The 16,491-nt window shown below is 50.4% G+C and overlaps 8 protein-coding genes across 8 annotated transcripts; 4 read left to right on the top strand and 4 right to left on the bottom strand.

Moving 5' to 3' along the window:
* Positions 1-1,446: 1,446 nt before the first annotated feature.
* On the top strand, positions 1,447-3,837 carry GT037_008829 (uncharacterized protein; the record flags this gene model as incomplete). The annotated part of the gene is made up of 1 exon (XM_038933876.1): positions 1,447-3,837. The coding sequence occupies one exon, from the start codon at positions 1,447-1,449 to the stop codon at positions 3,835-3,837; it is 2,391 nt and encodes a 796-aa protein (XP_038783221.1).
* Positions 3,838-4,534: 697 nt separating this feature from the next.
* Positions 4,535-5,851, top strand: GT037_008828 (uncharacterized protein; the record flags this gene model as incomplete). Its single annotated transcript, XM_038933875.1, has 2 exons — positions 4,535-5,519; positions 5,634-5,851. The coding sequence occupies 2 exons, from the start codon at positions 4,535-4,537 to the stop codon at positions 5,849-5,851; spliced, it is 1,203 nt and encodes a 400-aa protein (XP_038783220.1).
* A 116-nt stretch (positions 5,852-5,967) lies between these two features.
* On the bottom strand, positions 5,968-6,856 carry GT037_008827 (uncharacterized protein; the record flags this gene model as incomplete). Its single annotated transcript, XM_038933874.1, has 2 exons — positions 5,968-6,392; positions 6,469-6,856. 2 exons carry the CDS (start codon positions 6,854-6,856, stop codon positions 5,968-5,970), a joined length of 813 nt encoding a protein of 270 aa, XP_038783219.1.
* Positions 6,857-7,611: 755 nt separating this feature from the next.
* GT037_008826 (uncharacterized protein) lies at positions 7,612-8,128 on the bottom strand (the record flags this gene model as incomplete). The annotated part of the gene is made up of 3 exons (XM_038933873.1): positions 7,612-7,827; positions 7,883-7,973; positions 8,031-8,128. Coding segments are annotated over 3 exons (405 nt in total), but the record flags the coding sequence as incomplete, so codon positions are not given.
* A 1,059-nt stretch (positions 8,129-9,187) lies between these two features.
* On the top strand, positions 9,188-9,561 carry GT037_008825 (uncharacterized protein; the record flags this gene model as incomplete). Its single annotated transcript, XM_038933872.1, has 2 exons — positions 9,188-9,465; positions 9,555-9,561. The coding sequence occupies 2 exons, from the start codon at positions 9,188-9,190 to the stop codon at positions 9,559-9,561; spliced, it is 285 nt and encodes a 94-aa protein (XP_038783217.1).
* Positions 9,562-9,727: 166 nt separating this feature from the next.
* On the bottom strand, positions 9,728-10,127 carry GT037_008824 (uncharacterized protein; the record flags this gene model as incomplete). Its single annotated transcript, XM_038933871.1, has 2 exons — positions 9,728-9,769; positions 9,825-10,127. 2 exons carry the CDS (start codon positions 10,125-10,127, stop codon positions 9,728-9,730), a joined length of 345 nt encoding a protein of 114 aa, XP_038783216.1.
* A 1,123-nt stretch (positions 10,128-11,250) lies between these two features.
* GT037_008823 (uncharacterized protein) lies at positions 11,251-13,980 on the bottom strand (the record flags this gene model as incomplete). The annotated part of the gene is made up of 3 exons (XM_038933870.1): positions 11,251-12,022; positions 12,067-12,861; positions 12,911-13,980. The coding sequence occupies 3 exons, from the start codon at positions 13,978-13,980 to the stop codon at positions 11,251-11,253; spliced, it is 2,637 nt and encodes an 878-aa protein (XP_038783215.1).
* Positions 13,981-14,827: 847 nt separating this feature from the next.
* Positions 14,828-15,717, top strand: GT037_008822 (transmembrane bax inhibitor motif-containing protein 4; the record flags this gene model as incomplete). Its single annotated transcript, XM_038933869.1, has 2 exons — positions 14,828-15,072; positions 15,123-15,717. The coding sequence occupies 2 exons, from the start codon at positions 14,828-14,830 to the stop codon at positions 15,715-15,717; spliced, it is 840 nt and encodes a 279-aa protein (XP_038783214.1).
* Between the last annotated feature and the right edge of the window lie 774 nt (positions 15,718-16,491).

The raw sequence follows: 16,491 nt of genomic DNA, 5'->3' as shown, positions 1-16,491 counted from the left end.
GTACATGAGTTTAGTCTAATAGCATAATCTTTTTCAGACAAGAACTAACTAATCTGTGTCTCATATAACATTTTGCTTGGCTTAGTGTAATTCAAAGCCAGTCGTCAATCTTCTTCGTATTATCTACGAGAAAAGGTGGGCTTACATTCTACTGGTTGAAGTTTGGACAGGCTATCTAATTTTACACTTTCTAGTATTTCCTAGGTGCTGAACTTTAGGTTATAGCAAAATCTAAGAATGTCCTTTGGAAAATGTAGTGAAGCAGCTAGATTGTAGAAAACAGCCCGCTGACAGGGTACAAATGTAAGCTTGATGATCGTGGCTGGAGGTGTAATAGGAGAGTAGCGCCGAGTGGTAGCCACACGCTAACAAGTCCACCTCAGAAACAGACTAGCACGGCACTAATAGAGTTCTCAGCCAGAGCTGAACGAACGCATCTCGAGAATGCAAGGTTTGGCGCTAATGCCGGCTTCAGCAAGAAAGAAGGACCTGGACTCCGCAGTGGCCCGTCCCTTGCAAGTGGGGAAGACAAAAGTTACTCTAACAAGTTGTTGGCATCGAGCTGCCAGGAGCTGAGCGGCAGAGAACCCTTGGTATATCTTTTCAGACTTTCCTAAAAGCCGCGATGGACTGGTTGCTAGATGCGGCCTGCTCTGAAGCATGATTGCAAATTCAAGACAATCACCGTCGCCACGCGCCAAGATGCTCTCTTGACAGTACGATGCGGGGTAGCATCTATATCCTCCGGCTCGGAGGATTGTGGCTTGCTGACAGCCACCTGCATAGCTCTAGTCCACTCCACGAAAGCTGAACGCGCAAGAATGTGTTTCAAGCAACCGGAGACTTCACTGGACTGGTGACTCTGATTGTATGGTCGCATGAATTTGGCGGAAGGATGGCAGTGCATTGAGCTAAAACAGGTCACTACTATTATGCATGCTGCAAAGTGTGTTTCGCACTATTATTTTGTGCTCTGATGCTCTAACCTGTCCTCTGCCTTCTCAACGCTCTCAAACATACGGAGGATCTCCGATGTTCCATGTCGAGAGCGGCCGATACATTGGAAACCATACTCCTCGGTGGTGAGGTTCGGACAGAAGTCTAGTGACGGGTTAGGATGGTTCCCACGAATGTGTGCTTGAGGCCAAAGTTTTATAGCTCGGCGTTGTGGCTGCAATCATCAAGCTGAAAAGGATGCGGAAGGTCTGAGCTAGACGATCAAGCTAGTATGGCTGGTCTCATGGGCACCAGCCGCGTAGTGCTTTGCTCGAAAGTTGCAAGTTGAGTGCCACACGTCAAGCGTTACGAATCGTCTGTTATCTCCCAAAGTCTCTTTAGGCTCCAGCAATTTATACGAGTCTGAAGACAATTGTATAAAGAGCTCGAACTCCCGAATTTGTCTGGTTACATTCATCTTATCACACTCTGTTACCTCAAACCAAATTCATGTCGGATAATATTACAATCAATGGAAAGTCGGTCGCAGTCGACGACCAGAAACTTGATGCCTCCGATTCCGGTTACATACTCATTCGGACAACTGGCGAACCACTGAACAGGGCGCAGAAGCTAGAGCTTGCGACTTTGGGTGTCAAGCTCCAGGAATTCGTTGGCCAGAATGGTCAACAGCTCTACCTCTGCAGCTTCGAAAATGACTCGCTTGAGAGAGTTCGCAAGCTGAGCTACATTGACTATGCCAATGTCTACTCTCAAGACTTTGTCATTCCCGATGTGCTGCAATCAGCGTCTACGAGCATGCCTACTTCGGCCCACGCGGGCCAGGAGGCTTCTGAGCAAGTCGAGGTAGACGTGCTGCTACATCACGACATCAGTACGGTAAGCCCAGAGCTTCTCGAGAAGATTGCGAAGATTGCTCGGGTAAATCCGTCTGCGACTACTGTCTCCGAAGACGCGGCATCACCGGTCATGGTTCGCATCAAGGCTGGCGCCGCGGCACTTGAGCAGCTCGCCGGACTCGACGAAGTGCGGGTGGTGCATCCAGTGCTAGAGAAATCATTGTTCAATAATGTTGCGCGACGTGTCTTGGGGTTTGAAGAGATACAGGAGCGTGTGGCAGCCAACTACAACTACCCACGACCGGATGACGGTACCTCTGTGAGGGACATGGTTGGCGACGAGATGGCTGATGCCATGGAGAAGGACCAGGTCGAGAACTCCGGTCTTTCTGCTAAAGAGAAGGAACCAATGCTATATGATGGCAGTGGCCAGACCATATGTGTTTGTGATACAGGGTTCGACATGGGCAGCACTACGGACGTGCATGACGCATTCCTCGGGAGAGTTAAGGGGCTATACTCTTGGGGTAGACCGGGAAACAACGAGACTAATGATCCAGACGGACACGGAACACATGTGTGTGGCTCCGTCCTGGGCTCCGGGCAGCACTCATCCGAAGGCACTGTCCACGGGGCTGCCCCGGCAGCCACACTGCTTGTGCAGTCTATGTTTGTTCGCTTTAACTACGCCACGAATGCAATCCTGGGTGGCTACCCTCAAGATCTTGGGCAGCTTTTTCAACAAGCTTACGATGCCGGCGCTCGCGTCCACAGCAATTCCTGGGGTACTCCTATGCTCCCCTCTACACGAATTCAGCGACCGTATGACGCGGCAGCATCCAGCATTGACAAGTTCGTCTGGGATCATCAGGACATGACAATTGTGTTTGCAGCTGGAAACGAAGGCCAGGACTCTGACCTCAACGGCACTGTCAACGAACGCTCCCTAGGCGCCGAGGCCTCTGCCAAAAACTGCATCACTATAGGTGCCTGCGAGTCCTATCGTCCAGACCTGACGGTGGCGAAAAGTAACGCTCCTTACTCCTATGGCACATTCTGGCCCAACAAATACGCCAAGAACCCACTTAGAGACGATCACCTAGCTGACAATCCGGAGGGCGTAGCAGCGTTTAGTTCCCGCGGTCCGACTGCTGAGAACAGGCTGAAGCCAGATCTCGTAGCATGCGGAACCGCTATCTTGTCAGCCAAGTCGCGCTGCAAGAAGTACCTGACCTCAGTGGACAAGACAGGTATCTCTGCCGACGCACGGTACATGTATCTCTCCGGCACCAGTATGGCGACACCACTTGTCTCTGGATGCTGCGCTGTGGTGCGCCAGGCCCTGTACAATGCTGGCTACGAAGATGTGCAGGAAGTGATCAACCCGCTAGACAAAGCAGTTACTGAGCTTTTCTCAGAACAACTGGGTCCATATGTGCCAACGATCAAGAACAACCCTACCGCCTCGCTTATAAAAGCATTACTCATCAACGGTGCTGTGCCCATTCGTGGTCAGTACATGCCAGAATACCTGCCGAAAGAGCTTCCCGAGGGGTTGCCCAATCCACATTCAGGGTTTGGTAGGGTAAATATTGCTGCAACGCTTGCAAACATCAAGCAGACCGACTATTCGGGATGGAGATGTGATACCATCGACGAAGAGAAGGGAGGGGCCTTCTACACGCTTGTGAGCGTCCCGCTGCCGCAGGACGTTGCCAAGGGAGACCATAACAAGCCTGAGGCTTGGGGTTTCAAGACACTGAAGGTAACCATGGCCTACGCTGATCTCCCTGGCGCTGCACTTGCGAATGATTTGAATCTTGTCGTCGTCAATGTCTTCCAGAACAAGGAGCGTCATGGTAATCAAGGCCCAGGCAAGGACTTCGCCAAGGCCAGCAAGGAAGGTTTCGACCGCGACAACAATGTCGAGCAGGTCGTCTGGCCGGATCTCCAAGGAGGTGACCAAATTTGCATTCTTGTTAAGCCCTACCGTCTGATGAGCGAAAAGGTTCCATTTGCGCTTGTCTGGAAGTTTACCTAGGCTACTAGCAAACGAATCGTCGCGCACGATATGCGATATATTTGTGGCTTTGCCAGTCATCGGATTATGATTGGACTAGCAATGTATCCGATCATTAACAACAGCGTTAGGTCTTCTTTGAACAATGGATATGTATTCAGTTGGATCGACATCGTTCAAACACGGTTGACGTACAACGTCGCGGGATCGCTAAAGCTAGTGGTGAGATGGACGATGAGGAAAGAGGTTATGCTCCTCGGCGGGGTAGCATGGTATACAGACCGATTGGATAGGCACTGAATCTCGATGCGTCATTAAACATGCGGTTCAGCCAGCCACCCCGTTACGCGAGTGACTTGAGTGCCTAGAGTGGCAGACGCTTAGTCTTGTAGTGACACTAATGTACGAGTCTCACAGCTAGAACCGTGTCACTTGTGGTCTGGCCTTTCTCAGCAGGCTGACTAACCCCGTTGTCTAACGGCAGCCGGTATGGTGCCCAGCCATAACATTATCTGTGTGACGGCCACGTAGTGCTAGCGTAACAAAAAACGCCTTTCTCGCATGTGATTCAGCACACAGCAGAACATCTTGCGGTCTTGAAGCTTAGTTCAAAACCCGCAATCACATTAGCAAATAATTCATTAACTACTTTCTGATCATAGAGAAGCAGTCAGCTGGCAGCACAACTATCTCTTGTGTCATCAATATCACAGACCGGATGCCTATCACCGGCCCTCTAACCACGGCACCTAACTTTTCGTTTCGTCTTGACACGGAATGCGTCTTGGAAACGACCGAGCGTGATGGAAACGCTAACACAAACGAAGTGGACGAGTCTGAACGAGTCGTCACTGGGTTCGGGTTCTTGGGTTCTCTCGGCGACCTTGTCACGGATGCTGTGAACACTGCAGTTAAGGCGGCTGTCGGCGTCAATCCAGTCGCCGCAGGCGTTGACATTAACCAGTTCAACCAGATCATCAAGCTGGCTCAGAGTGCAGGGCTTGCCGCAGCCCAGGTACTCACTCCCGAGCAGGTAGCCATGCTGGGCATCAACTCAAGCCAATTCTACAGCATCATCGGCGGGGCTGTAGGCGTGACAGCACAGCCCGTCCAGCAGACCGTCGCCCAGGCGGTCAAGATCAATAAAGACTTCCCTAGCTTGTGGTTCGTCAACTTTCCTAAGCATATGGAGTCTCAGGACGTGGCTTTAGTGCATCGCTCTCGGCAGAACATGACCGACTTCAGGTCCTGGTCGAGTCAAAAGTGGTGGGAGGAGGTTGCGCGTCGCGACGGCGTGCCTGAAGACATGTTCCAGCGAGCAAGGCAGAGCAAACTGTTTGCGAAGATTGCCTGCGAGGACATGTGTAGAATGTCATGGTACGAGGCTCTCAGGTTCCTGATTCCGGTGACACATGACAAAACTAACATGTTTTCATCACAAAGGCTGCGCACGACGAAGCCACCCATCGACATCAATCGCAGCATCCGATGTATGGCTGGAACGCTTCATCATAATATCGTTTCGCAGGTGATGAGCGACTGGGGGAGCGTTGATCGCGATATCGTGGATGCCGTAGAGCCACTGCTCCAGGATATTGTCCGCTCAGCACGGGCGGGCGCCATTCCACAGGAAGCCGGCGAGCTGAAGGTGGTGATCCTGGAGAAATATGAGTGGGACGCAAACGCTCGAAGCGTCACATCTTGTAAGTGCCTGTTGGAGATTCCAAATTTTGTCTCAAATACGTCACCCTGCCAGTGCTTAGCAATGTTCCTGCTGTTCTAAAGGGTTACTAACATCTCGTGTTCATTCCAAATAGACATACGTCTCATCTCATTTGAGCTTAGCGAGGCTTTTTACAAAGTCATTAGCAACAAGAGTGACCCGATGAGCTATGTCAGCGTAGACCTTGCGCTGCTTCAGTATGAGGCAGTGTTCGAAAGCTCTCTCTGGAACCAGTTTGCTTTGACTCTCGAGAAGGACCAGAAGGATCCCTTTCAGGATTTCATTAACTTGCAAACAATCAACATCACGTAGTGTGATGCGACACAGTACGACTGGGTCCGGCATCAATTTTACGTAGGCAACACAATACGTTTTGTTCGAGAACCTGCCCTTCTAGCCTTCAGTAGAAACTCCGCGTTACAGTAGGTCTAGCCTGCTGCTGCCGGTCTGCTAGCGTCCTGCGTCGCTTCCATCGCCTTTTGTAATACTCTCTTCGTATCTTCGTCTATTGCGGTTCTCTGTACCTCCTCCATTCTTTCGACCCATAGTATCCATCTCTCTTCGTTGTAACCATTCCATTCTTTGCCAACAATGTCGCTACCTTGCTCAGCGCCACGGCCACCAAATCTCCTCCCTTCCTTACAAAAGGCGTAAAGAACTTTACTTGCATATATGAACCATGCCGCAGCTACTTTACAACCTTTGTCTCCACTTTTACTGTAGATCTGGCTCGGTGTAGAGTCCTCCAACACGGAACGCAGCGTCCAGATCGCGTACATAGAAAGATCTACTAGATTAGCAGCTGTAAGACGAGCCGCAAATGCGTTGATGTTGATTGGCTCTGCATGCCGCTCTACCGGGGTATTAGTAAACCGACGTTTGCTTGATGCTTTCACAACACATAACACTGATAAGGTAGGGTCAAATACCATCGTCCCAACTCTCTCGAATGGCGGGTCCAAGCAACGGAAGTTGTTTCCAAGTAGCTTGCTTGCCCCAGATTTCAAACGTAGCCGGTTCTTCTAGGTCAGCCACGGCCTTGAGGACCTCGATCACCCTGTCAAGCTTATGGGCTGGCGTTTGAGATGCGTATTCGACCACTTGATTCCAAATATTCCACAAAGCAGCCTCACCAGCCTGTGAATCACCAGCAGCGAATGCCGATCCAGCAGGTGTTACAAGAAAAGATGCAGCGGAAGAGACCGGCATAGAATCATCCATAGCTCGCAAGATGGTAGGAGAGGGACGCGGTAAACTTCGAACACCCCCTCCGCGACCACCTCCGCGACCAGCTCGTCCTCGCATTGAGAGGCTCATGTCTTACGCGGCGCACTGGACAGAACAGATGATTTACTCTGCAGGTAATCTTAACTGAGACATCCAAATTATCTGTTCGCGGGAGGATTGAGACTATACCTGGAAAGTTTCGGGTCTGATGTGATGTTTGTGGCCACCTTTTGTTTACTGCTCTCGTATTAGCCGTGGGTTGACTGGAATCGGCGAATTTTATATTCGAGATAGCAAAATGGGAGGTGACGTACACTGGTCACGACCTTGCGCCCTTGCTCGGATGTGTGTGGCTGCTGAATCCTAGCTAGCGTCCGATTAGCGCCTTCGCATGAAGGATGTCGGACCTGTTTAATGAGACACGTGCTGTTCTGACTAATCAATAGTCGACCAAGCTCTCACACTTGGCAGGCAAAGAAATACGCATGAAGTTCCAAGACTTTGAATCCAGAGTTGTTGCTGCCAAGCGCCGTATGTCGGGCCTACAACATAATCATTTCTCAGTTTACGAGCCATAACCGCACGGCGAGACAGTGCATGTCGTGTAGCTTGAATGCACCACACAGTACATGGTCGATGAGAATCAGGATCGTCAGAACACTCTAACCTTTCATCTCATAAATCAACTCGAGATTCGGACTCCAAATGACGGCACTTCATTGCCAAAACAAAGTACAATTGAGCATCTATTCTGACCTGAACAAGCATTGTAGATACTGATCTTGTACGAATCTTGCCAATTGCTGTGAAACCACTACCCTGTTGTAACCAACACAATCTCTGAATCAAACACATAGAACAAAGGCATTGGGTTGAGAATTTGGAGGGACACCGTTGTGCGTCATCGCACCAACGAGGTCGCAATTTCCTGTTGTTTGGTCGTAAGCAGCCATGCAACGGTCTGCTCCTGGTGCACCTGAAGATAAGCCATTAGCAAGTAACACTAGAGAAAAACATCCCGCGACAGCAGTACGAATGTTGCCAATGGTACGACAATCAAGCTATGCGATGCGGACAACTTCACTCACCTCCATTGTAAGGCCTGTTCCCACGAACTAGCGGATACTCGTATAGGTCTCCGGTGTACGACCCGAAGTTGAGGCGTTCACCGTTATTGAAGAAATGGGGGTAACCTCCCGGACCCTGTCTGTCATCGTACAGACAGAGAGTCGAACGACAAGCCTCCAGTTGGGAGTCAGTGTACCTAACTCCGTCACATCTCACAGCACGTTTCTCAAGCACGTGAGACGGAGTGGGTGTTGCAAATGCCGACCCAGCGAGGAGCGAAACAGCCAGTAGAGTCTACAAGATACTGTTAGTTTGAAGCTCGAGCTATTGTTCTGTTGTTAAATGTTTGTGCCTTGGTTAACATAGTTAGAGGGTGTTGACAGGCGACTGCAAGGTTGGTTTTCAAAGTCGAGAAGATCTTGATGATAACGAGTGACAAATGAAGATATCTCCATCCTTAATTAATGATCTGCTTTTTATACAGAGGTGATACTAAAGCTCCACCACTATCGTAAGATACTAAGTTAGGTTGGTTTTACCAAGGAGAATATCTACCCAATCACGCCTTGGCGTAATGTCCGGCATTCCCGGATCTAGAGAAGTTACGCAATGTTCATGGAATAACTATCATCTAGGGATTACACGAATCATGAAATTGTCAGCGATTACATGTTGTCTACGATGTTGTGCTTCCGTAACTATGTCTTTTGGTATGGGAAGAGTAGATGCAAGGGGTTGCGCTCAAGGAGCTATCGCACAGTTACAATGAACTTTGAAGTGATAAAGAGAAGAACCACAAGTGATTGAGGTTCTGAAAACTGTTCAAGGGACGGTGGTCCGGAATATACGTACGCATGATCCGTTTTCTTGAGGGATCTTGGATAGAAGAACAGTGACGTCCTAGCGGCTTGTCAGGTAAGCCCTACGTCGCTTCATTTTGTTAATCGTATTGTGCTCGAAATCCAAGTCGAGAATCGGCCCTACATTGGTCATAGTGGCTGGCGCTTCCATTGTAAGTCCGTAGATTAGGACTATATCGCCTTTAATCAATTCATGCTTCCGATACATATAAAGGGAATTGTCTCTGTCGTCTTCCAGATTCATCACTTATCATATCGTAACACCTTCGCACTATCATTATCAACACCACCCATCGTCTCCATCAAGTTCAGACTTTCTCCGCTTTCTGTTCAAACTCACTTCAGAATTTCCATCAGATCAACGTAAGTCTTCTCCAACAGGAGTGTTCTGCTTTTATCTTACTTCTCCCAGATGGTCCAACTCAACACTCTCCTGCTCACCACCCTTGGCCTCGCTCTTCCCGCAGTAGCGCAGAGGGACTTTTGTGCGGCTATGTCTGGCGAACCTTGGGCTGAATCAGCAACCGGATTCAGGTTTCAATCGACTAGCACATCGACTTGGAACTGGTTCTCTCGCGATCGTGGAACCGATCTGAAGATCTACCAAGATTGCAATGTTGTACAGAACCGACCCAACAGCCAACGGGCTCTTCGAACAGTGTGCATCGCTACGTCCAACAACTACCGGTGCTGGGAGGCTCCTGGACAGAACGACCCCATTGGAAGTTGCTTCATTCCTGATTGTTCTAACATCCGCAATGTCTGGGGCTGGTATGATTAGATCCTCGTTCTTTTAGGTGTAGGATGAAGGGGATGGGACTTTCACAGTTTTTCATATCTCTCGTATTGACGAAAAGTAGCAATTAGAATTATCTAGGAATAAACTGTTCAGGTTCGACGTCTCGAAACCATCACAAAACTTTTTGCAGAAAAGAATCTTCCACCTATGGCCGTCTCTTGCGCGTAATAGCCTCGTCACTAGTTCCCTGTAGACATATGCGCATCCGTAAGATCGCATGTACTTCCTCCCGCCTTAGTTAGCGTTGATAGGAGTGCAGCCGAAGTTGACGATGCCCTAGAATAATATTGTTAGCGAATATACGTTTGCAATAGCTTAGGATCTGTATTACATTTTGCTCCATGTCTCCACAGCAGACGGCCGTCTGTTTGCACATGTTCTTGATGGGAACGGCACCTCCAATAACAGCAACCGTGATATCGCTGCACTGGCCGAGGAGGTTCTTGATACCGCCAACATCGGGACTGAGGCCGTCATGGTTGGTGACCGCCTGGGCAGTCTCGTCGTTGCAGCAGTGAGCGGTGCTGTTGGCGCCACAGCTATCCGCGCGCTCGAAGACATTGAAGTTGGTGGGAACAGCCGCGACGAAAGCGACGAAAGTGAAGAGAGCGAGGATGATAGACTGGATAGACATCTTGAAAGGTTGTTGATGGGTTGATTGCGAAGAGACGAAGAAGTCAGGAACGAGTTTGGGGATTGGAAATGAGTGTAGTTAGAAGTGAGTGTGGTTGGTTGGAAATGAGTGTGGTGGTTGTTGTTGTTGTAAATGATTGTGATGAGATGTTCGACTTGGGAAGCCAGAGCAGGCGATATTTATACGTGAGAGGAGACAGCCACGTTTGAAGCGGATGGACTAGTGACTATCGATGCTATTCAGGAACTTCGGGTTTCGTGGAGACAGATCAGCAAGACTACTGCACCGCAATACAGCACTGACTGATTAGGAAGTTACTCCACTTCACTATCGTTTACATCTCTGTTCAGAGCGACGATGGGTAAGTCGTAGTGACGTCAGTGACACTTAGTGTAGCACTGACCGTACTTTCGACGTCTCAAAAGCCGACGCATTATGCGATAGACTTTCCAGCCGTGTACAGTGTCAAACGCGAAATCTGAGGCGTCTTCAAATTCTAGGGCAATACAACAGAGGGGGCATAATCCCCGATCACTCAGCTATCGGTTCGTTCGCTATCTAACAACCAAAAAGGGCTCTGAACAATGGACGTCTGACTGCAGCGAATGGACATGTCAGTCTTGCGGCATCAATTTGTGAAGAGCGGTGTAAAGTGATCTTGATTCACAATCCCGCCGTGATACGTTGTTCACGCTAAACCACGAATGAAGTGCGCGGCTGAGGCCTTGGCGATATCATATTCATTATTCCTAAAAGAAAAACCACTTTAAGCGAACATTCTCATTAGGATCGACGCCAATAGGCGGGTACAGCGACCGTGCTGGATCAGTAACTCGGTCATCAGAACATGATAATTGCTTCCGATCTCCACGCGTCGTAATTTCCACAATATGAATGCAGTTCAGGAAACGAATGAAGCTACTGACTTCGTGCTCGTTTTGGCCATGTCTGGATTGGGCTATCCTAGCAACATCGAGATACCAAAAAGAAAGACTGCGGAACTACCCAAAACAGCTGTACTAATAGAATCTTCTTTTCTATTGCGACTCACCCTTTTGTCTATCGGTCCGTCTCTCGGTGTTGGTGGAGGCTTATGTGCAGGCTAAGTGGTGCTTTGTTTGATTCAGCGATAAATCTTTCGCTTCTGTGGTATGGTGACATCTTCAGACGAGAGTGAGCAGTGCGGGAAGCCTTTGATCTCCTCGTATCGAGTGACGCCCCATTTGACTTTGGCGAGGTGTACATTGGCTTCTGTGGGCGAGGGGTGGCAGGCGGCGCTTATCACGAGACTACAAGATGCTGCAAGGGGCATCTTCACCGACATTGTCCTCAGTCCAACGAAACCCACAACACAGAGCAATGCAAGTGAAGCGAAGAGCAACACGAAGAGACTCAGTGCAGAGAAACCACATGCCGACTTTGCGGCTGGACCTATCGTTCCGTCGACGGGATATTTGACAAGATTGCCGTCGCGATCGTAGAAGTCTGTTCGCACGAGGAAAAAGCTTTGAGAGAGTAGCCAATGCAGTGTTCCACTGGTGACCATAAGTGGAAGACTCCATCGGTATGGCAGCTGTGAAAAGTAAGTGCTTCGCTGGTCCTGAGCTGGTTTCGTGACTCGAAGGCCTTTTCGAGAGGTTGCGAGATGATTCCATTCAACAGCTCCAGCCATCGCGGTGCAGATCATGTTCACCGTAAGGTAGCCGAAAGATAGCATCAGCTGTGGTACGTTGGCAAGCCAGGCGTTGCATAGAGTAGCGACACCAGTTCGTTCTTCTGATCCAAGTGACAAGTCGTCATCCGATGCGGAACCCCAATTCCAAGAGCCCCTCGATCCGTCATCGTCGATAGAGTATATTGGTGCCAACGCGATCAGAAGAGCGATGGTGAGCAACCTAGGCCGTTAGCTACGAAATGAGTCTTGATCATACTCACTCACAACATCGTGTACCACACCTTCGCTGCACGATGAACTGGTGTGAAATATGACCGTGACTGTGGAAGCCAGACGCCTTGGACACGTGAATCCAAATCTGCCTTGTCATCAAGATTCGAGATAGGATGGCTAGGTGGATGACCCAAAGTAATAAGCAGCTCTTCCCGACCGAGGATGCCCACGCCAATGGTGTGAGGATCTGGACGCTCTAAGAAGGATGCTGCAGCATCTCCTAAAGTGACAAGAAATGTCGAACGGTCAGTGATCAAGACATAAGCCATGATGCCCAGCTTGCTTAGATTACAAAACACGACGACGAGCATGAAATAAAGGCTGACTTCCACTCTACTGGGTGGACTGCCCCTCTTCTCCGAAGCTGCTTGTACTACATGAGCTGAAACGTTCATTCTCGGTGAATTGTCATCTGGCTGAAGCTCGTATCTTATCCATACTGACGACTCCATAATGAGTTTTTGTATGTATGTCCGATGTCCAGATACGTTGAGCGACAGATACTTTGACACTGTTTCTGCTAGATCCTGATTCGTGAGATTCTGCGTAGTGTCGAAGGCCACCCGGTCTACCCCGAGATATAGATCACCGTGTAATGGCAAAAATTCGCTGTTGTACACGTCGGTCCACCGGCTGTTTGTGAGGTTCCAGTTGTTGCCCCCAGTCCAGCTGCCGACGTCGGTAGTTGAATTTACACGTTTCCAGCCATCTGATGTTACATCCAAGGTAAAAATTCTGTAATCGTTTGGCGAACTCGTGATGACCTTGAAAACGGAAGCGTTATAACTAATCAAAGTTAGCAAATGCAAGACTTCTCCGCTTAGGAAGTACACACAACAAATGCAGAGGGATAGACGACGGTCCTAGCATGCACCAGAGTGCTGCACGTTTTCGAGGAATAAGTCTTAAGTTCCGGGGGCTGAGAATTCCAACATCGAGCCAATCTCCCCGAGCGTGAACAGCGTCAACATCCTGCCTTGTCGGCGAACTCAAAACCTGCATAGTGTAGTTTGAGCCAGCGAGTAGCATCGTACTGAGTGCGTTGATCAAGACGTGCAATGCCGTGTTCCATCGTGAGATAGTAATTTCATCACCAACTTTGAGACTAGCTATGCCCCCAGTATCGTAACCATCTCCAGTGGTGGCTGCCACAATAATCATAGATATGTTGCAGCACAGGACGAAGGTGGACATACAGCAACCAAGCAGTACCCCCATCCGCCAACCGTGGAAACGACTGCCACGGATCCAACGTTGCAGCCGTGTGTCGAGGGCTCCCGACAGCCCTTTTAGTGGACGCGGAAGCGACAGAATCGACGTGCGATTCTTGGGCGCGTCGATGCGAGCAGACCCTTGCTGTGTATCATCAGACACGAGGCTTTCTGGCTCAAGGAGAGAGCTATGGGAAGCTGTGTTCAAGTCCTCGGAAGCGTGCCTTTCTTGTAAATTGTATAATCGCTCTTCATTGTGACGCCTTTCATGTGACTTGAGGTTATTCAGATGCGAGAAGGACTGGCCACACCCAGGTGTCGCGCAATGAAATGGCTTATCACCGGCATGGGCGCGTATATGGATGTCAAGATGCGTCTTCTGGTAGAAGCTCTTGTTGCAGTTGGGAAAAGTGCAACGATGACACTTCCTGGGCCTCTGGACATTCTCCGATGCGTCGTCCTGAGAGATATCCCCTTCGCCGTGTCCGGTAGCATCATTGCCCGTGTGACTGCCCGCATAGTTGATCCCAGGCGGCATGAAGTTTGTAGACTCTGGGTTGTTCACTGGTGACGTCTGTGTGAGGCTGCGTTGCTCGAGCATAGACAGCGGTAAATTATCGCTAAAGTGTTCGTTTCCTACTGCCAACAGTGGCAGCAGGGGTGCTCGCGAAAGGTTTCCAAAATCATTAGCCATTAGTGCTTCTGGCACAGGTAAAAGAGGTACCGAGAAAGAAGAAGGATATGCATGGCAACGAGACAATGAGAATCATGGACTTATTCTTAACAGATTGCGGCCAGGCTGAGGCTTGTGTAGTGGTGGCTGGCCGAGGAACAGCCCCCAAAGTCTGTACACCATATTGCTCGCATCTGATTGGTATACACTGATGGTTGTATGCAACTCAGCCGGTGCGGCTGGCCCAGTGGGTGTGTCCAGACTGTCGTATGAAATTGTATGGTGAATGGAGGGGCAGACACGCATGGCGAGCGCTTCCCCGTGATGCGCGCGGAAGACACTCATAGTGGTTGATGACAGTTTGGCGGGATGGGAGTACTTGGAAGTCGAACGCAGCACCGCAGCCTGACACCCGCGCGATGAGCCCAAATAATATCTGACATATCTAATTGGTGGTTGCATGCAGGAGTATGCATCTGGACTATGTGAGGCTGAGGCTATGCGGAGATGCTTTTCGAAGCCACTGAATGGGTGTGAAGAGCTTGACGAAGCTGTTTAGGACGTCGGATCATGGAGGGACATTCTTATGCATACGAAATTAAGGCGCTTCGCGATGCGGAGCCCTTTGCGAAGCGCACAGAACATCACTTGGCAGTCATCAATGATTGTTGGGCGGGGTGGAAGAAGCTGGAAGTCGCGATCATGAGTGGCACGTGAAGCAAAGTTCCGCGGCTCAGGTGTGACCTCATAATGTCAGCACAGCCCTAGTGCATCTCACTCGCCTTTCATCCTTCCACCTATACCAACGCGCACCTCAACCTCGCACATCGCATCGCACGCAGCCGGATATCGCGACACACTCATCACTATGGGCGCACCCAAATACCAGAACGTGCCTCAGCGCGACTCGCTCGACGAGGCCGCGCCGGCGCCCTCGTACTCGCAGGCGCCACCCAGCTATCAGGCAGCCAACGACCCCCAAGAAGCTCTCCTCAGCGGCGTTCCTCGAAGCGAAAACGACAACGTGCCCGATGACTTCAAGTTTGGCGGCGTCGTGGCCGAGGCGACGCTGGACATCCGGATGGCCTTTATCCGGAAGGTGTATGCCATCTTGTAAGTAATGCAGGTCGCGGCCCAGTACCGCAGAAGCTAACCACGCGCAGGACTGTCCAGCTCCTCGCAACTGCCGCCGTAAGCGCCCTCTCGATGATGTCGGAGTCGTACAAGAACTTTATCCAAAGCACCCCATGGCTTATGTGGGTGTCGCTGATCGGCTCCTTCGTGTTCCTCGGCCTCACCTTCTGGAAGCGCAAGTCGTACCCTACAAACCTCCTGTTCCTCGCCGGCTTCACCGCCATGGAAGCATACTCCATCTCGGTCATCGTGTCCTTTACCGATTCCAAGATTGTGCTGCAGGCGCTCTTCTTCACGCTGGGCATATTCATCGCGCTGAGCTTGTTTGCATGCCAGAGCAAGTACGACTTTACGCACTGGGCACCGTACCTCTTTGGCGCGCTCTGGGTGGTTGTGCTGTTTGGCTTCATGTCCATGTTCTTCCCCAGCAGCAGCACGGTCGATCTAGGGTATGGCGTCGTTTGCGCGCTCATCTTTTCTGGATACATCCTGGTGGACACACAGATGATTATGCGCCACTACCATGTGGAGGAGGAGATTGCGGCGTCCATCTCGCTCTACCTCGACATCATCAACCTGTTCCTCGCCATCCTGAGGATTCTCAACTCGCAGAATCAGAACTAGAGGGAAACAAGGTAGGTGTTTAGTAGGGGCTGTAGGTTCACTTGGGAGAAATTGCTGGGCGTTATGGATATCATGTTCTCCAAGCCGAGAAGCGTATGAGGTTAAGCGGCTGCGCTTGAATAAATTTCTGTCTTTTAGCCGTAGTAATGTAACATGACCACTGCACTTGTCGACTCCATGTTGGTAGCGGACTGGACGCGACAGCTATGATTGAATGTGCCGGCTTCTTCCAATAGCTGTGCATGCATATCGGGTCAGGCCATGGCGGGGTATTATGGGGCCGCAGAAGGCGTGGGGGGTATGATTGGTCGGCAAGGTGAAACGCCCGCGACCCTTGATTTTCGGAGCAGGAGCACGAAGCTTGAGGACTTGGCACAACGAAACCTGCAGCAACTTGACGATAACGGCTGCAGGGGCCCCATTGGGAGCAGACGAGGACGGCACAGAGCTTGCAGAGCTTTCTCGTAGGATCGCCACCTCCTTTTCTCCGTCGCAACAGCCTCTCGCTCTGTCCTCGTTGCACCCAGAGGCGCATGCTGCGGTGGAGTTACGCGAGCCCCATTTTTGAAGTGGCCCATATGGTAGCGCGCTCCAGAATCACAGCTACTACATACAGCGATTGCTGCTAGCTCCCGCGACACCTGTCCAGAAATACAGCGGGAGCAATTGGATACCTGCGAGACAATTCTTTCACTCAGACACGCAGCAGCCAGGCAGAAAGAGAGGCAACTCGCGTGGCCAGCTCAGGAGATTGTTGATGCGCGCTTGCCCCAT

This window comes from Alternaria burnsii (assembly GCF_013036055.1).
Source record: "Alternaria burnsii strain CBS107.38 chromosome Unknown 697, whole genome shotgun sequence".
Classification (NCBI taxonomy): domain Eukaryota; kingdom Fungi; phylum Ascomycota; class Dothideomycetes; order Pleosporales; family Pleosporaceae; genus Alternaria; species Alternaria burnsii.
This window is presented reverse-complemented; position numbering and strand designations above follow the sequence as displayed.